Source organism: Lepidochelys kempii, chromosome 4 (assembly GCF_965140285.1).
Source record: "Lepidochelys kempii isolate rLepKem1 chromosome 4, rLepKem1.hap1, whole genome shotgun sequence".
Taxonomy (NCBI): Eukaryota; Metazoa; Chordata; order Testudines; family Cheloniidae; genus Lepidochelys; species Lepidochelys kempii.
In genome coordinates this window covers 32,154,326-32,177,529 of record NC_136383.1, presented here as the reverse complement: position 1 = coordinate 32,177,529, position 23,204 = coordinate 32,154,326, and the positions used below count along the sequence as shown (strand labels likewise).

The following is a 23,204-nucleotide window of genomic DNA, read 5'->3' as shown; positions in this document are numbered from 1 at the left end:
TTGAGAAAACAGAAGAGAGACTTGTAAGTTTAGTTTTCTAGTTGCATCTTGCAGAGCGTCTCATTCAACAAAATGCCATATTTATCCTTATCTTAGTTTTAGTAATTCACATTAGAAGGACCTAATGCCAGGTGATCTTTCTTCCACATAAATCAAGGGATGATTATCTAAGTGGTAATATAATTTATGTGTTACAAATATACATATTACATTAAGTGAATTCTCATCCTGCAACTTCGAAGCATAAAAATAAGCCAAGAAATCTAACCTCTGATATCTAATGAAAATAAGTTACAAATAGCCATGGCAAAAGTGCTACACATTGTCTGCCACCATCCTCCTGTCTTACAGAAACATTATTAAAGCAGAACAACCTAAAATTCTACAGAAGTGCACTTCATTGCCACCCCCAGATAGCAGAAATTCCCTTTTGGTCATAACCATGACTGGAATATAGGTTAAAACAGCTAACAAGGCCCTCAGACAAATCTTTGGCCCTGGCTACACAGTTCTGAAAGGGCCTAATTGACTAAACTGTCCTGCATTTTCAATTTTTTTGTTTCCGTTTCTGCTTTAAACAACAAGGAGGTAATTTAAAAGCCTATCTGCAACTGAGGTGGAATAAAATTGCTAGGCCTACAAAGGTTGGATCACCCCACCCTGCCAGTGACTGTCTGCCCCAATGCTGAAGATCTATTTTAAGGATGATTGGACCTTTCTGCACAGAAGAATTTGGAAATTTACTAAGGGATGACATGCCCATATCTGGACTGAATTATGATAATCATATTAAAAAAGTAGCATTGATTTAAGAAGTCCACAGAAAAGCAATACAAGTCATTAGTGGTCTTGTGGGATGTGTACATAAAAAGAAAATGAGAACTATAGGATATAGCCTGGAAGAAGAAAAACTAGAAGAGACTTTGCTGTACACAATTATGGTGAGCATCAAGAAAGCTGATCCATGAAGCTCAAAAGGAAATTTTGGAAACGAAATCTGATGCTTCAGGGCCAAATCTGTTTTCATATATGCATGCATCAGTGGGCATGAGGACAAAATGTAATGCTTATAGCATAAGCTGATCCTCTGCAAAGATCAGGAAAGATTTTTTTCCTCCCACTTACAAGTTGACCAGGTGCATTGTATTTATCTTGATACTCAAAATAACAGGCCTGTCCTGTTGTTGGTCAAAACAATCCTAAGCTTTCCCCGCTCAAATGGCTCTCTTAATGACCCATAAGTAGGAGCTGTGACATGTCATAAATTATGAAAACATATCATCACTATAACACACAAAGAAAAACTGGGATTAATTGCTTTGAAAGGGCCCGCTTTTTAACTGTTTCTAATATAGCTTAACTCTGCATGGTTTCCTTTAAAAAATGTTGTTAGGACAATAATAATAAAAAATAAAACAAAGCAACTACTCAGTAAATATTTTGAACTGAGGAAATACCCTGGCTAACCCCTATGCAGAATGAAATATTTAAATTAACTTCTGCCAGTCAACAAAAATACCAGACTGTTTTTATAACATAGTTCTGCAAGAGACAAGGGGGTTAAAATCCTTTGGCACTAGGAACTGGATTTCCCAATGAGATGTGCCAATGTGTTTCCATTAACACTAAGGGCTTGGCTACACTTGCAATTTAGAGTGCATTAAAGCAGCCCCAGGCACCCTAACTCACGACCCGTCCACACTGGCAAGGCACTTGGAACGCCTGGACTCTGCAGCTGGAGCGCTCCTGGTAATCCACCTCCACGAAAAACATAACTCTTGCTGCGCCTCGGCTGAAATGCCCCCAGTGTCAGTGTGAACAAGGTGTTGCATTACTGGGCTGCCATCAGCCTCCGGAAACGTCCCATAATCCCCTTAAGTCAAGTGACCACTCTTGTCATTGTTTTGACCTTGGCTGTAGGAATGCGGATATGCCCTTTTAAAGCTCCGTCTCTTACAGCTGACATGCTTATCTGCTCCGGGACAAAGCAACCATTAGAGTGGAATGTTGCTGCTGTGAGTGGGAGTGGGAGTGTGTGTGTGAGAGAGAGAGAGAGAGAGAGAGAAATGGACTGAGGGGAGGAGGGTCTGCTGCTGTCTGAACTTACAAGGCAGCATGCTGACATGCTCTCAGCCCCCCCCCCCCAAACCCACTCTCTCTCCCCCCATATACACACACCACACTCCCTGTCACACTCCACCCCAACCATTTGAAAAGCACGTTGCAGCCACTTGCATGCTGGGATAGCTACCACAATGCACTCCTCTCTGTGGCCAGTCTCAGAGACCATTGCAAGAGCTGCTAATGTGGCCACGCCAGTGTGCTTGAATCTGACAGTGTGAACACACTGCAGCGCTTTCCCTACTGCATTCTCCGAGGGCTGGGTTGACTCACAGCGCTCTACATCTGCAAGTTAACCCTTACAGCTTAACATAGAAATATGCTAACTATGGGTGTTTCAGTGTCAGTAGCAAAAACAAAAACAAAAAACTTTGATTGGCTTGCTTAAAGAAACTGTAAGACAGTTAACTGGGAGTGTGATGTGCCAGAAACACCCATTAATTCATACACCAGAGTAAAGTAAACTTAGCTTAGTTTTGCTTCCTTAAAATCATGAATCAAACTTTGAGATAGCACTGGTCAAAACAGCTTGCAAGAAATCTGCCAGCTCTGTCAGCTGAACTAGTCAGATTCAATGACCATATAAAAATAGTTATGTAAATAGACTATGTAATGCTTTTTAAAATACTTATAGAATATTCCCAAACAAATAAAACTTTTAAACTAGAGTTAGAGATGTAAATTCATAAATGACAAACTTTTATTGTGGCATTAGTTATTAAAATGCAGACTTTATGGTTTTGCAAACATGGTTAACTTTGATCAAGAGTAATGCCCATTCTATTAATTAAAAGCCCCTTTACTTCCAATCACCGTACCTCATCTACATTTTAACAGTTATCAAAAAACCTTAATCTTTTTGTACATGTGGTTTTAAAAGAATCCCACCCACCTCACACTCAAACCACTAAGGCAGACATACCAACATCCCACTTCATCCATACACAACGGAAAACCAGGCAAGTATTTATCATTCCAAATATCATGAGCCAAATAACTTCATCCACCTGTATATACAAATTAAAACTCCCCAGCGTATCTACTTTATTCATCCTTCCCACACGGCTAAAAGAACTTAACCTCTAGTAACAGGCCTAATGGAGATTATCTGCTCTTCTTTATACAAACTGACAAAAGATGACAGAGTACCCACAGTCACTGAGTCAAATCTTTGGAGGTTATTTTTATCTATTGTATTTTACCCTGGCAAGAACTGCAGAAGTAAATATTTAAAATTCCACCCAAAACTTTTAAAGGAACTGCTAGCGAAACGTTACCGTAGGTTCAATAGATATTCAATTTTATTCAGAATTAAATAATGGATTCCATAAGAGATGGTTTCATACCGTACCTCACTGGTCAATCTGTCTATCCTGTACAAGTTGGGATGTATCATTTTCAGCAGATGAACGAGAGGCTGACTCTTTATCTGGCACATGGCATATATACGAGCATCCAAGCGTGTGCTAGTGCCGGTTCTAAACGCTTTCTGTGAAAAAGTATGCGGACGTCAGGCACTTTCTCTATTGCTTTTAAACAAATCAGAGGTAAAATGTTGGTTTGGCACGGACCAAAAAAAAAACACCCACACCCTGTTTTGAAGCTCACAGATATGTAGTTGGCAAAAAACTTACTTGATTTATTGGATACTTTAGAATATTTTAATTCCAATGTTTCCTTTTGAAAAATCAAGTTCAACCTGAATGCCAAATCTGATGCATTTTACAGCCAATCTATCTTTCCTCCGCCTAGGCAGAGGACAACGCCAACCAAAAGGAAGACTTTTTCCCATTTAGCATATTATAATATTTTGTTGCTTCCATCATTTTCTTTACCTTTATCCATGACAACTATTATGGTTGTGGAACTTATTGCCACAACGTATCAATTAGGCTAAGATCTTAGTAGGAGTCAAAAAAAAAGAATTAGATATTTACTTGGATAACAAGTTTATATCCAATTTTACAGTAGTAAAGATCAAAAAATAACCAAGAGTTTTGGAAGGGACATAAATCCTCATATTTCTAGACACAAACCAGCCTCTACCTAATGAGGATTAGAAAGCCTTTCCTTGAGGACAGGTTAATCCATAAACTGTCTTCTGCACAATTTCTTGCAACTTTCTTTGAAGAAGTTGGCGTTGGCCACTGTTAGAGACAGGACATTGGACTAAATGGAATGGTCTGATCCAGTAGGGTAATGCCTATGTTCAACAATCAGAAGTCTCTGCAACAATAAAGTGAGGAACCCTATTGCATGTGTATCTTTTCTGCTCCAACATGAATTTAAAGTATTCTAATTCTTTGTTCTGTCATGTTTCTCAAATATTTCCACTGTCCTTTCTGCACCCCACTGGGCTTCTAAATGAGAAATAAAATATTTTTCTGTTAATCTCCCCAACTGCTGTTACTTTTAAAGCAATGTCATCTATGTCTCTTTCATATGAACTGACAGTGCTAAAAGGTCCAATTTTGTTGCTCTTATTTGTTAAGTCTTCCAGGGTAGCCTTAATCACTGTCCTATGGTGGTCCTGACCTTGTGGCTATCTGTGAGCCCCAAAGGAGATAAAAGCTTATGAGTCTCTGACTTGAAGAAATTCCACTTTACTATTTAATTTTAGAGAGAGACCTTTTGTTTGGAAAACGTTGTACAGATGATGCAAGCTTTAGATATGAACGTCTCTCAGCTTAAGCCAAGATCTGTTGTTGGGATCAGGGCCCGAGGAAAGTGCTCTTTCTACCTCCATCCTTTAAATGAGATTTTGCTTTTGTTTTTAAATGAAAAACTTACAGAAGTAAACATTTTAAAGTGTTTGCAAACCTAGTCCTCTATTAAGCATTTCTTTCAAGTGAAACCCTAACAAATGCATAGTATTTAACTTTCATCTTCAGTTCTTCATTTAATCATACTCGAGAGTGACATGTGATGTTACGCATTTCTCTTTAGATGTATCAGGTATTGGTCACACATGTTTGAGAGTATTTAGTTTATTTGCTTTACCTACTTAATGGAAATTGATAAAAAAGAAATAAATGGCTTCTAGCCAGAATTTCAAGCAACACTGATTCAATCCCAAATTTTAGAAATGTTAATGGTTATAACATTGATTTTCTAGTTTTTGTTATGAAATGAAAATGTAAACAAAACTGATATGAAGTACTGTATTTCAGAAAAGGGTGAACTGAAAATTTTAGTCAGGAACTGATAACATATCATTCACTAAATCTTTTTCATGCAGATGAACTCTTCAAGAATTTATGTACAAGGATACTTTCCCTCAAAATAAAGTGGATAGCTCATAATAATTTAACAAAAGGGTCTACATCAGGAGGGGAAATAAACTAGACTATTTTCAGAGGAACAGCCGTGTTAGTCTGTATTCGCAAAACTAGACTATGAATCAATGTTTACAGCCTGCCTTAAAGCAAAACACTGCTTTATATTTGATGTCCAGCATGAACAACACTATATTATAAAGTACCTGTTTGAGAAGAGCCAAAACGTATAAAGGAAACAGTCTGAGGGAATTTGGTGCTATCAGTGTGGATTGCTGCAGGTTTGAGGAAGTTGAGATATATGCTGACAATGAATCTACCACAGCATTCACTAAGGCATCTCTTGCATCTGAAAGACTTGATGAAACTGACCGATCCACAGCTGCAGAATTAAAAGTAGACAAATAAATAAAAGCCTTAATTGCTGTATCTTATTACAAGCAGTTGTGAGAAGTATAAACAAATCAGGTATGATTCTAAGAAGTGGTATTTTAAGATATAAAGAACAGATATGCTGATGAATTTTTAATGAGAGCAAATAAATTGCAGCTTCCTGTCGGAAAAACCACCTTGGTAAGACAAAAGAAGCAGTCCAACACAGCTACTCTCTTTGTTCCCTAGGTCCCTGTTCCTGGAGATCTACGATATTGGAGAAAGAGAGAATAATTAAGAACAGAACAATTGTTCCCCCATTATGTGCCAGCTTTAAGATTGTGACAAGAAAAAGAATATTGAATCAGAAGCAGTCAATAGAAAAAAAGAACACTGTGCTAAATGAGAATGGTAAGGAAGTGGGAAACAGCTGATGGTCATTGCTTCTGGGTGAAAAGAAAAAATGAAGATGTCTGTCAAAAACAATGGTACAACAACTGTTTTCTAATGAACCATACATTAAGTTGCATGTTTTGGAAGACTCATCACAGGTCTCATTCCACTTTAAAAAGTGACTAATGCCAACTTCAGCAGAAGCTTCTCCCTTGATCCTCTGCAGTTTGGAACAAATGTCTTTGAATAAGAAATCCAAGAAATGTTTATCTTTTCCGTTTATTTTTAAAGGCTAATCTGAACTTCAAATGCTCCTCAATATTCCCATTTACTGCATATTACAAGTCTCAATGTTTAGTGACATTTTGTACTCAAACCTTTCATAATTCTAAAAATCAAATTATACAACCAAAAAGAGTTTTAGGATCCATATGACTCAAAGCCCTTAGCCTCCGAAGGGCCTGTCTACATTTAAAAATGTGAAAGCAGCACAGCTGTGCCGCAGTAGTGCTTAGCTCTAAAGCACTACCTATGTCAACAGAAGGGATTTTCCCATCAGCGTAGATAATCCACCTTCCCGAGAGGCAGTAGCTAAACAGATTAAATCATTTTCCATCGACCTAGCGCTGGCTACACAGGGTCTTAGGTTGGCGTAACGATGCCACTTTGGTCACATACTCCTGACCAATGTAGTTAAATCGACTTACCATATATACTCAATCATAAGCCGGTTAATTTATAAGCCAACCCCCCCAAGATTGATAAGTAAAAATGGAAAAATTTTATGACCCATTCATAAGCCGACCCTATAATTCAGGGGCTGGCAAACTTTGGCTCCCAGGCCATCAGGATAAGCCGCTGGCGGGCCGAGATGGTTTGTTTACCTCGAGCATCCGTAGGCACGGAGGTAAACCTAAGTAAACAAAGTGTCCTGGCGCGCCAGCTGCTTACCCTGACCGGCCGGGACAGCAACTGATGGGGAAATTTTTTTGGGGGCGGGAGAAGCTGGGGGTCACGGGAGTAACCCCTGTGACCACCCCCCACATTACCACACTCTTAGCCCGGGACCCCCCACACACTCCCCATCCCATCCCTTCCCACCTTATTTGGGGAGGATCTCTCTGGACTGGCCGGAGCTGCTCTGGCAGGCTGGGCAGTGTGGTTGCAGCCTGCTCCGGCAGCCCAGACTGGGCGGCGCGGCCAAAGCATGTTCCAATGGGCTGGGCGGGTGCGGCCACAGCCAGCTCTGGTGGGCGGGGTCAAGTGGCGTGGCTGCAGCCTGCCAGCCCCGGAGCTGCAGCTGCTTCGGAGGCTGGTGGGGGAAGAGCAGCGTGGCCAGAAGCGGAGAGACTCAGGCCCTGCCTCTTCTTGCTCCCTCTGTTGGTGGGGTAGGGGGTGTGTCCCACCTCTCCCACTCTCTATACCCATTCATAAGCCGACCCCCTTCTCTGATGCTTCCCTTTTTTACTAAAAAAATCTGGTTTATGGACAAGTATATACGGGTAATTTTCTAGTGCAGACCAGGGCAAAGGCTTTTTGCTCATCATTTACACTAAATAGGGGCTTCTGTAGACAACAAATTACTGCACGACAAACAAGGGTGTGAATCTAAGGGTACGTCTATACTGGCGAGTTTCTGCTCCACAAGTTGTACCACTTTTATTAAAAAGCTGGAATTAAACTGCTGTTGCACGTCCATACTGTGCTCCTTGTGACGGTGGAGTGCATCCACACTAGCAGCTTTTGCAACAGCAAAGACAGCAGTGTATTATGGTAGCTATCCCACTGTGCAACTAGCCGCAGGGTGCTTTTGGGAAGGGTTTGCAATGTCTCATGGGGCAGGTGTCACATGATGCTGGTTTCCCAAATCCCATTGTTCCATGGGCATCCTACTACACTACCAGCTCCTTTGCAACTGAAGTGGGGTGGGGCATGTGTGACAGGGAGTGTGTGTGTGTATTGGGGTCGGAGGAGACTGTTCTGGGGGACAGAGAGCGTCTGTCTCCTAAGTTCAGACAGCAGCATGAAGGAACCAGTCCTGAGGCAGGGGGAAACCCCGACATCAGCACCTGCTCCCTCCCCAGCTCTCTGCACAGCAATTTCTCTCTCTCACTCACAGACACACACACACACAATCTGCCTGCCTCTGTGTTCAACAGCACAAGCATTCCACAATAATGGTTTGCTTTGTGTCCTGGAGCAGATCAGCACAACAAGCAAGGACAGTCAGAAAGGAAGCTTTGAAAGGGGAGAGGCACATGCCTTCAGGGCAGCCGAGTTCAAAACAATAAGCAAAGCTGCTGCTTGAGGGATTATGGGACACTTCCGGAGGCTAATTACAGCGCTGAAAGCAATTGATGTGTTTACACTGACAGGCCAGCGCAGGAGCATCTGTGCTGTAAGCTTTACAACTCTCCCTGAGGTGCTTTTTTTGCAACATTGCAACTGAGGAGTTTCTGTGCAGTAAGTGGTTTGGCAGTGTGTACACCACAGGAGTTACACCACAGAAAACTGCTTTACTGAGCAGAAACTTGGCCTACAACAAACCACACTCCGGGACTTTCAGTTAGCTGTAGCAAAAAGAAAAGGAGTACTTGTGGCATCTTAGAGACTAACCAATTTATTTGAGCATGAGCTTTCGTGAGTTACAGCTCACTTCATCGGATGCATACCGTGGAAACTGCAGAAGACATTATATACATACAGAGACCATGAAACAATACCTCCTCCCACCCCACTGTCCTGCTGGTAATAGCTTATCTAAAGTGATCATCAAGTTGGGCCATTTCCAGCACAAATCCAGGTTTTCTCACCCTCCGCCCCCCCCCCCCCCCCACACACACAAACTCACTCTCCTGCTGGTAATAGCCCATCCAAAGTGACCACTCTCTTCACAATGTGTATGATAATCAAGATGGGCCATTTCCAGCACAAATCCAGGTTCTCTCACCCCCCTCCAAAAACCACACATACAAACTCACTCTCCTGCTGGTAATAGCTTACCCAAAGTGACCACTCTCCCTACAATGTGCATGATAATCAAGGTGGGCCATTTCCAGCACAAATCCAGGTTCTCTCACCCCCCACCCCCATACACACACAAACTCACTCTCCTGCTGGTAATAGCTCATCCAAAGTGACCACTCTCCCTACAATGTGTATGGTAATCAAGGTGGGCCATTTCCAGCACAAATCCAGGCTCTCTCACCCCCCCCACAAAACACACACAAACTCACTCTCCTGCTGGCAATAGCTCATCCAAACTGACCACTCCCCAAGTTTAAATCCAAGTTTAACCAGAACGTGGGGGGGGGGGGGGGAGGGAGAGGAGGAGGTTAGGAAAAAACAAGGGGAAATAGGCTACCTTGCATAATGACTTAGCCACTCCCAGTCTCTATTTAAGCCTAAATTAATAGTATCCAATTTGCAAATGAATTCCAATTCAGCAGTTTCTTTCTGGAGTCTGGATTTGAAGTTTTTTTGTTGTAAGATAGCGACCTTCATGTCTGTGATTGCGTGACCAGAGAGATTGAAGTGTTCTCCGACTGGTTTATGAATGTTATAATTCTTGACATCTGATTTGTGTCCATTTATTCTTTTACGTAGAGACTGTCCAGTTTGACCAATGTACATGGCAGAAGGGCATTGCTGGCACATGATGGCATATATCACATTGGTGGATGTGCAGGTGAAGGAGCCTCTGATAGTGTGGCTGATGTTATTAGGCCCTGTGATGGTGTCCCCTGAATAGATATGTGGGCACAGTTGGCAACGGGCTTTGTTGCAAGGATAGGTTCCTGGGTTAGTGGTTCTGTTGTGTGGTATGTGGTTGTTGGTGAGTATTTGCTTCAGGTTGCGGGGCTGTCTGTAGGCAAGGACTGGCCTGTCTCCCAAGATTTGTGAGAGTGTTGGGTCATCCTTTAGGATAGCTTGTAGATCCTTAATAATGCGTTGGAGGGGTTTTAGTTGGGGGCTGAAGGGGATGGCTAGTGGCGTTCTGTTATTTTCTTTGTTAGACCTGTCCTGTAGTAGGTGACTTCTGGGAACTCTTCTGGCTCTATCAATCTGTTTCTTCACTTCTGCAGGTGGGTATTGTAGTTGTAAGAATACTTGATAGAGATCTTGTAGGTGTTTGTCTCTGTCTGAGGGGTTGGAGCAAATGCGACTGTATCGCAGAGCTTGGCTGTAGACGATGGATCGTGTGGTGTGGTCAGGGTGAAAGCTGGAGGCATGTAGGTAGGAATAGCGGTCAGTAGGTTTCCAGTATAGGGTGGTGTTTATGTGACCATTGTTTATTAGCACTGTAGTGTCCAGGAAGTGGCTCTCTTGTGTGGACTGGACCAGGCTGAGGTTGATGGTGGGATGGAAATTGTTGAAATCATGGTGGAATTCCTCAAGGGCTTCTTTTCCATGGGTCCAGACGATGAAGATGTCATCAATATAGCGCAAGTAGAGTAGGGGCTTTAGGGGACGAGAGCTGAGGAAGCGTTGTTCTAAATCAGCCATAAAAATGTTGGCATACTGTGGGGCCATGCGGGTACCCATAGCAGTGCCGCTGATTTGAAGGTATACGTTGTCCACAAATGTAAAATAGTTATGGGTAAGGACAAAGTCACAAAGTTCAGCCACCAGGTTAGCCGTGACATTACCGGGGATAGCGTTCTTGACGGCTTGTAGTCCATCTTTGTGTGGAATGTTGGTGTAGAGGGCTTCTACATCCATAGTGGCCAGGATGGTGTTATCAGAAAGATTGCCGATGGATTGAAGTTTCCTCAGGAAGTCAGTGGTGTCTCGAAGGTAGCTGGGAGTGCTGGTAGCGTAGGGCCTGAGGAGGGAGCCTACATAGCCAGACAATCCTGCTGTCAGGGTGCCAATGCCTGAGATGATGGGGCGCCCAAGATTTCCAGGTTTATGGATCTTGGGTAGTAGATAGAATATCCCAGGTCGGGGTTCCAGGGGTGTGTGTGTGCGGATTTGATCGTGTGCTTTTTCAGGAAGGTTCTTGAGCAAATGCTGTAGTTGCTTTTTGTAACTCTCAGTGGGATCATAGGGTAATGGCTTGTAGAAAGTGGTGTTGGAGAGCTGCCGAACAGCCTCTTGTTCATATTCCTACCTATTCATGATGACAACAGCACCTCCTTTGTCAGCCTTTTTGATTATGATGTCCGAGTTGTTTCTGAGGCTGTGGATGGCATTGTGTTCCGCACGGCTGAGGTTATGCGGCAAGCGATGCTGCTTTTCCACAATTTCAGCCCGTGCACGTTGGCGGAAGCACTCTATGTAGAAGTCCAGTCTGCTGTTTCGACCTTCAGGAGGAGTCCACCTAGAATCCTTCTTTTTGTAGCGTTGGTAGGGAGGCCTCTGTGGATTAGTATGTTGTTCAGAGGTATTTTGGAAATATTCCTTGAGTCGGAGACGTCGAAAATAGGATTCTAGGTCACCACAGAACTGTATCATGTTCGTGGGGGTGGAGGGGCAGAAGGAGAGGCCCCGAGATAGGACAGCTGCTTCTGCTGGGCTGAGAGTACAGTTGGATAGGTTAACAATATTGCTGGGTGGGTTGAGGGAACCATTGCTGTGGCCCCTTGTAGCATGTAGTAGTTTAGAAAGTTTAGTGTCCTTTTTCTTTTGTAGAGAAGCAAAGTGTGCGTTGTAAATGGCTTGTCTAGTTTTAGTAAAATCCAGCCACGAGGAAGTTTGTGTGGAAGGTTGTTTTTTTATGAGAGTATCCATTTTTGAGATGTGGGATGTTGCTGCCAGGCAAACTGGTGCGCTGTAGATTCGCACCATGATTTACTGTGCAGTAGCTTGGTGTGTATGCAAGCCCGAAGACTCTTCGGTTAGTTCCACTCTTTTCAGCTGGTCAGAGGAGTTGTTTATCAGTGAAACAAAGCACTGTCTCTCCTAAGAGGCTAAGGGCATGGCTACACTTGCAGATGTAGAGTGCTTTGAATTAAACCAGCCTTCGTAGAGTGCAGTAGAGAAAGTGCTGCAATCTGTCCACACTGACAGCTGCAAGTGTACTGGCGTGGCCACATTAGCAGCTCTTGCAACAGCCAGAGAGCAGTGCATTGTGGTAGCTATCCCAGCATGCAAGTGGCTACAATGTGCTTTTCAAATGGGCGGTGGGAGTGTGACAGAGTGTGTTGTGTGCATGTGGGGCTTGAGAGAGTGGGTTTTTGGGGGGACTGAGAGCATGTCAGCATGCTGTCTTGTAAGTTCAGACAGCAGCAGACCCCCTCACCCCCCCAGCCTCTGTCACACACAGCATTCCATAGTAATGGTTGCTTTGTCTCGGGGCAGGTAAGCATGCCGGTTGTCAGAAACAGAGCTTTCAAAGGGCATATCCACATTCCTGCAGCGAGTTCAAAACAACGAGAAGAGTGGCCACTTGACTTATGGGGATTATGGGATGTTTCTGGGGGCTGATCAGAGCGCAGTAATGCAACATCGTGTTCACACGGACGCCCAGGCGTTTCAGCCAAGGCGCAACAAGAGTTAATCTTCTCGCCGAGATGGAGTACCAGGAGCGCTCTAGCCATAGAGTCAGAGCGCACTATGTGCTTTAATGTGCTCTCACACGCAAGTGTAGCCAAGCCCTTAGTATGCTGCTTGCAAAACACTCTTCTCCTGTCAAACTTAACAATGAAACTGCAGTTTCCTATATGGAACCACAGAGTGAACCAGCCTTTTCCAGGTAAATTTATTATGAAATTTCAGTTTAACTAATGACAAATCATCTGCAGTATATCAGAGCTCTAAAGTGTAGATTAAAATTTAAACGTTAATAAAACAAAGTATTATGTTTTGAGATATAAAAGTGACACTTAAAAGCATTTCAGATCTTTTTTGCAGACCTCCCAACATTCCCAGCAGTTAATGTGCCCAGGGGTGGGAGGGAAGGTTATAGTGGGAGTTGAAGAGCAAGCCAGCCCAGTACTCATACCACAGTGGAAGTTCTTGCCTGTGGGGCTAGCTGGGCTCGGCTCCAATGTTCTGAGTGTGTGCTAGGATCAGGAAAAGGCCAGACAGAGGAGCAAACTGGAGAACAGGGAGGGGAGGGGCTGTGAGGAAGGATTAGGGGGAATAGGAGGGAGAAGCAGATCACAATGCCTGGAGTGGGGAGCTGAGTCTAGCTAGCCCACAGGACAAGGGGGTTTTGTAGGTCAAAGCAAAACATGGGACTGTTGGGAGGTCTGCTTTTGTAGTAAGAGAAATGTTGTTCTGTTTTGTTGAAACAGCTAGAGTTAAACTTTTTCTTCATTGCAATGCCAGGGGTGTAAATACGTTTTGGTTGTAGGAAGCCATCTACAGACTGAAAGTAAATTTAGCATCTATAAAACTGAAGTGCTATTAGTTTCTCCCAATACAATTTGTTTAGTAGACCATTAGTTTGAAACACAGGACATACTAGAGCGGGGTAGTCAATAGATGGACTCTGGCCAAATCCAAACTGCTAGACACTTTCGAACAGACCCCAAAATCCATTTACTTATTATTGTTTTCTTTTTTTTGTTTTTTTGTTTGTTTGTTTTTTTTAAATGTTTTTCCCTAGAGTCTGGACCTTGACAAGAAATGTGGACCTTGACAAAAAATAATTGACTACCTCTATACTAGAGGGTCACACTTGGTTTCTTCTGTAGGCCACGCTATACACCCAATAAGAGAGAGAGCGAGCAGCATATGAAGCTGCTGCCTGCAATGTGTAGGCAGCAGCATGGGATGCCTTCAGCAATCTGGTGTAGGGTGGGGCAATGAGAACTGGAGGGAAGCAGAGAGGGGATTATGGGGTTTATAGATACCTCCCCAGCCCTTGCACTGAGAGCTGCCTTCTCCTTTACCCTTCAGAAACTCAACCTGGACTCCCTCCTCCACTCCCCACCCCTTTCTGGATCCCTGCTTCCCCAATCATCACTTCATCCTTCCAGTTCCTGCTGCTTCTGCCTCCCTCTCTGGATCCCCACTTTCCCTTCAGCATGCCACACAGAAGCCCTCTCTCTAGGGCTCTCATTTCTGATAGGCTAGGTCTACAATAACAACCCTTCACCCATATAGGAATACCAGTATGCTATACTGGCAAAGCACACCTAGGTTGGATGTAGCTATACCAGCTTTGTACCACTCCCTGAAAGGAACAAAAAAAGCTACACTGGCAAAAGTGCAGTTTTGCTGGTATAGCTGTGTCCACACTAGGGTCTTCTGCTGCACACTTATTTGCAAGACCAAGAGAACTATAGACTAGCACAAGTCAGTAGAGTAGCCATGGCCCGAGCCTAGGCTCCAGGATACAGTCAATCTCCCCACACAAGAAGTTATGCTGCTGCCTCCGATAGGTATGGACAGCAGCAGGCGGTGCCAGAGAACATCATATGTCTGCTACACCAGGCAATCTGGGGGCCACGGTTTTTCTCTGAATCAAGTTTTTTCCCATTTTCACCGATAAGGGTCTACCCACTGATGCTGAGACCATTCTTTGACATTTTGGAAGTGACTGAATACAGTGTTTAGGAGTTATACTACATACAGACAAACAGAGAAACAGCAGGATGCTGAACATAGGCCAGAAAGTTATCCAACATCACCCTGGCAAAATGAAGAAACCAATAATAAATCTACAATACATTATGTTACAATAATACAACTATAATATACTTATCATTAAAGGATAGGGCTGGATTTTCAGAAACACTGAACACCCACAACTCCAACTGAAGTAAATGGGAAGAGATTCTCACTCATTCCTCAGGAAAAATGAGTGCAGTCTATCAAAGTCACTAAACATCCTAGGGACGCTGGACTGTGCCACCATTAAAACAGCAGCCTGGGCTGCCACTGCAGCTGTTGTGGAAGAGGGAGAGAGAACCAGGCTGGGCTACAGTGACAACTCCTCCTCTTTTCTTGGACCCAGCATATGGGTCCAGCCCCCCAGGGCACCATACAAAGCCAGAGTTCCCCCAATTGCCAAGGGAAGGAAGAGCCAAGTCAGTCTTCCCCTAGTCCCACCCCCACAATCCTGCTCTTGAGGTACCACATGGGCAAGAGCCTCTCACTTCCACAGATAAGGAAGAGCATACCAAATTGGGCTGCTTTTTACTGCCGCTGGACCCAGCACATGGAACCAGCCCCCACCTCACTGGGATAACAGCATTCTTCTGCTGTCAGCTCATGTAGGTAATCAGTAAGTCAAGCAGCAATGCTAAAGGTTCAGGGTACAAGCCCTGATGATGATGACAATGTTACCGCTGTACAAAACATACATAACAAAATTGTTTTTTACCTTTGTCCTTGAAAAACATTAGGAAGTTACATGCAAAAAGTTACATTAAAAGAACATTTCGGTCAAGGACTCAAAAATAAGGACACGTAGATGTACAGCTAGCTATGCATCCTTAATTTGGTCCTCTGGTATGTATGCGTTATGATCTCATACTATTTCTTCCTCAAGCATCCCTGCCACACTCAGTGCAGAGTTTGGATGTACACTGGTCCAAATTAAGCTTGCGTGGGAATACATAAATCTGGCAATTCTTAACTGACGTTATTTTAATGTAGTTTTTTTATGTAATATGCTGTGGTGTAGCACACTTTGTAGCTTCTGTAAGCTCCATTCCACCCACTAGCTCTGTTGCCACCCTCCCATCCCCTCTTTTCAGGGACTCCCTGGAAATCCATCCAATCTCTCATCCCCTCTACCAGGGGTTCTGTGTGCCCCCTCCTTACATACCAGGGTCTGTATTCTCACCCCAGGACAGGGCTCATGTACTCCCTATTGCCCCCATTCCAAGGTTCTCCATTCTCCTGCCATGGCTACAGCTCTAGGTAAGCCCCAATTTCCCTCTTTCTCACCCATCTGCCACAAACAAGCATCCTCCTGCCCCCCATTCCCTTCAGCCCTTTACCAAGGTCTCCTTTACCAAGGTCTCCTATTCTGCCCCTATTCCCACCATCCCCCCGATGCTAAGGGCTCTTTACCCTCCCTCACCCCATAACAGGGTCCTCCCCAATGCCAGGGGATGTGTGCACATTCCCATTCCATCCACGCTTGTTCCTCCCCCCACTTATTTGTTTGGGATATAAGTCATTTAGGGTGTCAACATATTAAACTCTTTTGGGAAGATGGACAGGAGATAACAATATTGTTATGTTAGGGTTACTATCAACCAGTTGTTTGATCTACAGACAATTGCAGAGGTGTTTGAAGCTATAACTGTGCTGAACAGTTGGCAGGGACTCCATGCATCCTCCTTTTCTCCCAGAATCAACATGGTTCTGGCTACTGATGCCTAGAACATTCCCTAAAACATTAGAATTGATCAGATGCAGCATTCAAAAGTTAGTGTTACATAGGAACAAACACAGACGTGCCATCAAGTTGAGTATAAGGGGCCTTTGCAAACCTGGCCAACCACATATTTGATCACTTATTGCCATACTCACCCATGTTTGCTAAGAGGCAGACAACTGCTTGTACATCTGCTCCTGCATACACATCAGCCAGTGAAGTGACTACGGGCAAGCAAAGTGTGTGCACACGAATTCTCCGTTCACCTATACCAAAATGATGAATAAATTAATAATGCAATATCCACTGATAGGAAAGAGGCAATTGAAATTGTTTACTAACTACATTCCTTCTCTCATTCCAGACTCCTTTGCTCCACCAGTGACATCAGTCCTGATGCCCACAATTGTTCCCTTCTCCCATTCCGTCTATGAAGTCTTTTACATACTATCCACTATGCATGAAATCTCCTAATCCAACTTCATAAAACTACCACCCTATTTACATTCTAATTCTCCCTAAAAAACTTACTTCCATAATGCAAAAAGAAAAGGAGTACTTGTGGCACCTTAGAGATTAACAAATTTATTTGAGCGTAAACTTTCGTGAGCTACAATTCACTTCATCAGATGCATGCCTATGAAGTGAACTGTAGCTCACAAAAGCTTACGCTCAAATAAATTGGTTAGTCTCTAAGGTGCCATAAGTACTCCTTTTCCTTTTGCGGATACAGACTAACACGGCTGCTACTCTGAAACCTTCCATAATGCAATGTCCAAGTTGAGTTCATAATTTATAAACCAAAGTTATTTACTAGAAACTAGATCTTCCAGAGGTGCCTATGTATAGACCCACTCCTGGAATCCAAGATGCCTGCACCACAAGATTTTGGATTCTTCAGAAAACCATGCTCTTTAGGTCTTCACAAGCAGTTTACTCACACTAGTCCTTTGGATCTCATCAGTGGTAATATACAGAGGCTCCTGAAGAAGAGATTTAGGACATACTCCAGAGGAAGGAGTAACTTATTTTCTCTATATCTGTCTTTTAAGCCATTAGGTTTTTATGGCAGGGACTATATTTTGGCCAGATTATGCCACCTGTACTCAAATTTAGTACCCAAATCCACAAGAAGCTCAACTGATTTCAATGGGACTATCCACAGAGTAAAAATGTCAGTATTCAGCTCTTGGTGAACTGTACAATGGCAAGCACATTATTGTGATAAATACTATTACTACTAATATAATTTAAAATTAATTTTCACTTCCTGAGATTAAATTTTGTTTTACCTGAATTAGACTTAATATGGAAAAAAATTCTAATTTCAACAAAGTTCATGGCCCGTGATCCTGGAAAGACTTACATGTGTGCTTAAAAGTACATGCTGAAGTAGTACCACTGACTTCAATAGGGAGATGAAGTGCATAAAATTAAGCATGTGTGTGAGAGACTCTGCAGGATTGGTTCCTATATGTGTACAGATCTATTAAGACATTTAAAGCTTAGCATAAAAATGTCAAAAGTATTAATTAGGCTGTCTTGGTAGTAAGACAATGCACTGTCATGAGCACGAAAGAAATCTGTACTCAATTTGATGGTTCAATTAAGAACATGACCAACTGGCCTCTGCATGAGTCATTAACTAGCAAGAGTATTTCAGTGCAAGATGAACTGCCTTAAAACAGAAAATAAATTGCAACAAGACAGAAAAGAGAAATCAAAAAATAATGGGAGAGAAGATACCTAAGAGGTCACAGAATTAAGTATAGAAATAAATACTGTTGCTTCAAAAGATTTATTTTGAAGAGAAATAATGTAATGAAGTGTTGGTTGTTTTCCAGTTACCTTTGCTGGAAGTATACAAAAGAGCCGTCTGAAAACACACCAGAGATGTGCCTGTTAGACTTTCCTCGATGGACATCTGTACTGCGAATCCAGCATCAGGATTGACATTGGCAAGTGACAGCAAGTCAGTAGATCGCACAAAAAGATTTCCATGGAAAGTATGTATTGAAAGACCTAGAAGCAGATGAGATCATTTAAAATATGGATAGCGGCAACATAAAAACCTAACTTCCATAATTATATACTTTTAAAAACCAAAAGCCTCCAATTTTATTTCAAACAGGATAATGAAAGTTAATTTTTCTAAATACTAATGAAAATTCATCAATGACTGCATAACAGTAAGAAACTTAAGGATCATCTCAAAATTCTTGTTTCCATCCATTTTTGAATACTCTTTGCCCTGACTGCAAAACATGTAAACTTGAAGGGATGGACTACAAGAAAAAATTAGACTCTAATCCTGCAAACCCTTTATGCAAATGATTAACTTCAAGCAGTCTCATGAAACTATTCTCATGCTTGAAGTTAATCACATAAGTGTATGCTGGAGCAAGACCTAAGCCTGTATATTTATTTTTGTATTAGCATTCGCTCTAACTTTCTACTTAATGCCTTCTCCAAAATGTAACTTGTTGCAGCATCCCCACCTTGCTTTTGTTTTTTCTTTTTTAACTGTTCTTTGACGGTCCCTCCCTTCTCCTGTCCCACCTCCCCCTAGCCATGCCAAAGCTTCTGGAAAAAGTTGTGTGTGGATGAGTTAGCATCTCCCCAGAATTGCCTTGTGATGGAGCTCCACTCCTAGGGAGATAGCTCAGAGGCAGAAGAAGAACCACTTTAGATGCTCAGCCTAACAGGTGACACTGTATGGAAAGGTACAGAAGATGATGGTCAAAACCAAAATGGAAGCTGCCAGACATTTAAAAAATTTCATAGTAGAGCAGCGTCCACGAGATTCAAGTCTAGAATTAACAGGTGGCTTCTAGAACACATGAGTAAGAAGGAAAGCCAATTTGGTCAGGGAAAATTACAATCAGTTATAAATGCAATTAACATTTCAAGGAAAGACAAATATTACCGGTGAAATAATGGGATTATTTTTGGCCATAAAGGCTGATGAATACTTTGACTATGCTAAGATGTTGAATTTACAAGTCTGTATAGCTAAAGAAGAAATCATAAGACCCAGTTCTTATAAAGCAGTGCACCATGTCTCTAGTCATTTAATTTTAAAAAGGGATGGTCTAGGTGTGTTAGAGACTAGCACTCAATGAATTAAATGTGTTTGGACTTTTTAAGTTCCAGAACTGAATATTAGAATTTTTTTTTTTTACACTGGGTAAGCAAAAATATGGTATAAAAGTTTTGCTGTTCTCCTGCATTTACAGTTAATTAGTAATGAAATCAGATTGAAGCAGAGCAAGAAGAAAGGAATGCATATCACAGCAATAAACTACTTCCTATGCATTTAGAAACTAGTCACTTATGAGAATCATTCAAAATCAGGACATACATCACCAAGTTCAGTAAAATAAACTGCATAAAATCGAAGAGTTCCTAATTTAAACACTCTGGAATTTAACATTTGTTACAAATGTTCACTGAACATTTCGTAAATTTCTATAGAATCACACAGTAGTTTTGAACCTTCATTCTAACTACTACTCCACAGATATAAACCATGATATATTAGACCATTCCGAATCATAGGACATAGTATAGAACGTACTCAAATGATGCACAAACAGGTAAATTAGCGCACGAGAGAGTCTCATTTACATAACAAGTGAACCCCTGCAAAACATCAGTGATGTTTTTCTAACTCAAAAAATTATGGAAGAGTTAAGTCATTGCATTCATTTCACAACATAAACAAATGGCTATGCCTTGGGAGAGCATTACTGACTCCAGACTGGATTTAATTTCTTCTTGACTCATGTAGATTATTCTGATGCCCAAATTAAACTTTTGACTGGTACTAACAAGTTAGTTAATTTATCAAAGGCTGTACTTGTCCTAGTTAGACTACAGAATGTTACATTTAATTGCACATCCTATACACCACCGCATTTTTGATTAAGCAGGATGAACTGTACTTTTCATATCAATCATCAGCATATGGAGAATTCAGCTGTACACAATACTTAGAGATTAAAACGTCTAGCTTGAAATTAATGTACCTTTAGTTTTTTTAAGTTATAAACAAGTGTGACATTAAGCATCAATGGCCAATTTTTGCAAGAAAAATTTCTCCTTTCAGAGCACCTTAAATGTATTCAATTGACACTTTAGGCAAAATTCACCCTAGTGTGAAAGGCTCATGCAAGGCTATCAATACTATTTAAGATTTGTGATAGGCAGCAAGGATTGTGAAGGCATAAGCTGCATCAGAGGAAGGGGACAGGGCTGTTCATCCCTGAATGCAACTCAAGGTAGATTTTATTTTGGTTCACATAACCCAGAGCAGAAGGCAGTGATGGGACAGGAGAAACCATCAGATCTATAATTCATCATGTTATCTTAAGGAAATGTCTTCCATAGTATTGCTGGTGGACAGCAAAACCTTTAGGAACTTTTTAGTGATAATATAAACATTGACCGAAAGAAAGCTGTACTTTTTTCTCAGATACAACTTATCTTGCCTGGGAAACCTGAGGCCTAAGATTTTGGTTCTTCCAGTAGAATTACCTAATATGCGTTAAAGTTATCATTTGAGTACGCTGTGCAGAAAGTTATAGTAGCTACTGTAAATTTCTTCCTAGCAAATTGCAATGTAGACACAGGGGATCATGTCTGAGGCACTGCATGCAAACAGGATTTTTCTTCTGATTTTTTTTTCCCAGGGTATGAAAAAGGTTTTAAATATGAGCTACTATTCTAGCGGATATAGAACAAGAAAATGCATAGGTGAAAAATACACTCCATATTTTATCCTAAGGTTTTTAAAGAGAGTTAAAGTCCAAATGCTTAATGATGTAGGTATTATAATCAAAAATAGTAAAAAGCTGACCGCTCACATACAGGTGTTCTCAAATGAGCCTTTTTAAAAAAGTGAAACACATTTTGCCTCACTTTACCTCAATTATCTACTGCAGGCAATCCCTAGCTTAATACACATTCTGAAACTTCTTGTAAAAACAATTCCAAGATGTAAGCCATACCTTTTGTACATCTTATTCTCATGACTGCCTCAAATCCAATCTTCCTTGTAAGGTATCTTTTAAGGTCTTTTTGCAATTTTTCTGCTTGAGCAGGATTGTGGCTATGATGGAAAGATGGATAATAATAGATGCATCCAGCAGAATACTTGGACATACAAGCTTTTGAGGAGAAAGAGAAATGGTTAATATTTATATATGAAGATGTGTAATACAATTTATTCATAAATCGAGTTGTTTTTTAAAAAGAAATATAATCCTTTGCCATTTTAACACAGATTAGCACATTAGAATGAAGGAAAAAAATTAAACTGGAATTTAAGCCTTAAATAGCTAATCCACAGGGTTTCTGAAGAGCAAGTAAAGGGTGCTATAATGGAGAAGGGGCGTACAACCACTAGCCACCTGGTTAGGTCAGGACACCTGAAAAGAATAAGGCCTGTTCCAACTTGCTGGAATCCCTATTCTATTTTCCTGATGTGATCCACCTCTGTTCCGGCCAGTTCCCAACTTCTTACTCAGGCCAAGAACCAGGAAGGGGACAGTGAGTCATCCTAGCCACTCTTTATTACCTATATACACACTAGTAAATAAGCATTTTAATGTGGCATGCCACATTGAGAACTGTACAGTATTCATGTAGACATAACTAATTTCTGGTGTGCAGAAACATGTTTTGATTTAACCTTTAGAAAACTAGATGAGAATACTTTTCTTACACATTCAACATTGACCATTAATAAACTTGTCTTCACTCATTCACTCTCTCACTCCTCAAGTTGTTTCCTTTCCTAAACATAACAAGGCCATCTTTTATCTCCTGCAATGGCAGAGCATCAGAATATAAGATGACTCACACACTATTAGCCTGCCCTCCCTGTGCTTTCCTGTTGGTTTCCATTCCAGCTCCTCCACAGCAGAAGAGTCATATTTAGGGAAGTGTTAAAATACCCATGGACACAATTTAAGGGCTCCTGAAGGAGCTTTGATTTTAATGTGAGTTTAAAACACAAATTGTGGAAGCAGGTAAAAAGACAAAATAGAATCTCTTACCTAGAGAAGCCAGGTCAGAATACTGAGAACTTAAGAGAAACAAATCCACAGCTGTTTGCTGTCCTGAGCAGTCCAGTGCCAACTTTTTGTAAAAATCTGTGGCGGGGCCAAGATGCTGTACAACCTTTAGTAAAGGAAATTATACAGCAAAGAGTACAAGTTGGGAGCATACTACCAACACAATAAACGTGTTATTAAATAAAAACACATTATAAAAGATAAAAGTACAATATTTAGTATTTTCTTACAATAATCATTTGTAGTTGCTTACTAACTTTTGCAGAAAAGTATTTTTTTCTATTCTGAACCTCCTGTTAGTTTACATACATAATCTTCCTTTCAGGAAAACATATGTTCAAATACAAATAAACGTTCTAACAATGTGCTGTTTAAACTACAACACACTCATGGGATTTCTAAAATAACAAAAGTGACAAAATATTAAAGATAAGAACTGACGTTTCAGAATCCTTGTTGGTTTGGCACAGATGTTCATTCTGGTTCTAAGCCCCTGTCTGATGGAGACAGTTAAAATAAAAAGCACTAGTGGTATTATTCTTCCAGCACTGTCTGACTACCAGTTTGGTGATGGATTAAGGAAATCTGCTCACTTGCCTTGAAGACAGAGGAATAGAGCATAAAATGTTTATAATTAAATTCTTATTAGACTAATATAGATGTGCTGAAGAGATATTTAAAAGC

General features: G+C 41.5%; 1 protein-coding gene across 8 annotated transcripts in view; it reads right to left on the bottom strand.

Annotated features, from left to right (window-relative positions):
* The window catches only part of SEC24B (SEC24 homolog B, COPII component), an 83,980-nt gene that overhangs the window by 7,204 nt on the left and 53,572 nt on the right, over positions 1-23,204 (bottom strand). For 5 of the 8 annotated variants that reach the window (XM_073340874.1, XM_073340875.1, XM_073340876.1 and 2 more), the window contains 6 exons: positions 22,503-22,626; positions 21,453-21,611; positions 18,292-18,465; positions 16,599-16,709; positions 5,603-5,778; positions 3,473-3,610 (listed from right to left, as the gene is read on the bottom strand). In XM_073340874.1, coding sequence (XP_073196975.1) covers positions 3,473-3,610; positions 5,603-5,778; positions 16,599-16,709; positions 18,292-18,465; positions 21,453-21,611; positions 22,503-22,626 — 882 coding nt within the window. Of the gene's footprint in view, positions 1-3,472; positions 3,651-5,602; positions 5,779-16,598; positions 16,710-18,291; positions 18,466-21,452; positions 21,612-22,502; positions 22,627-23,204 lie in introns of those variants that run through there. The other 3 variants (XM_073340879.2, XM_073340877.1, XR_012158529.1) reach the window with 3 other exon arrangements.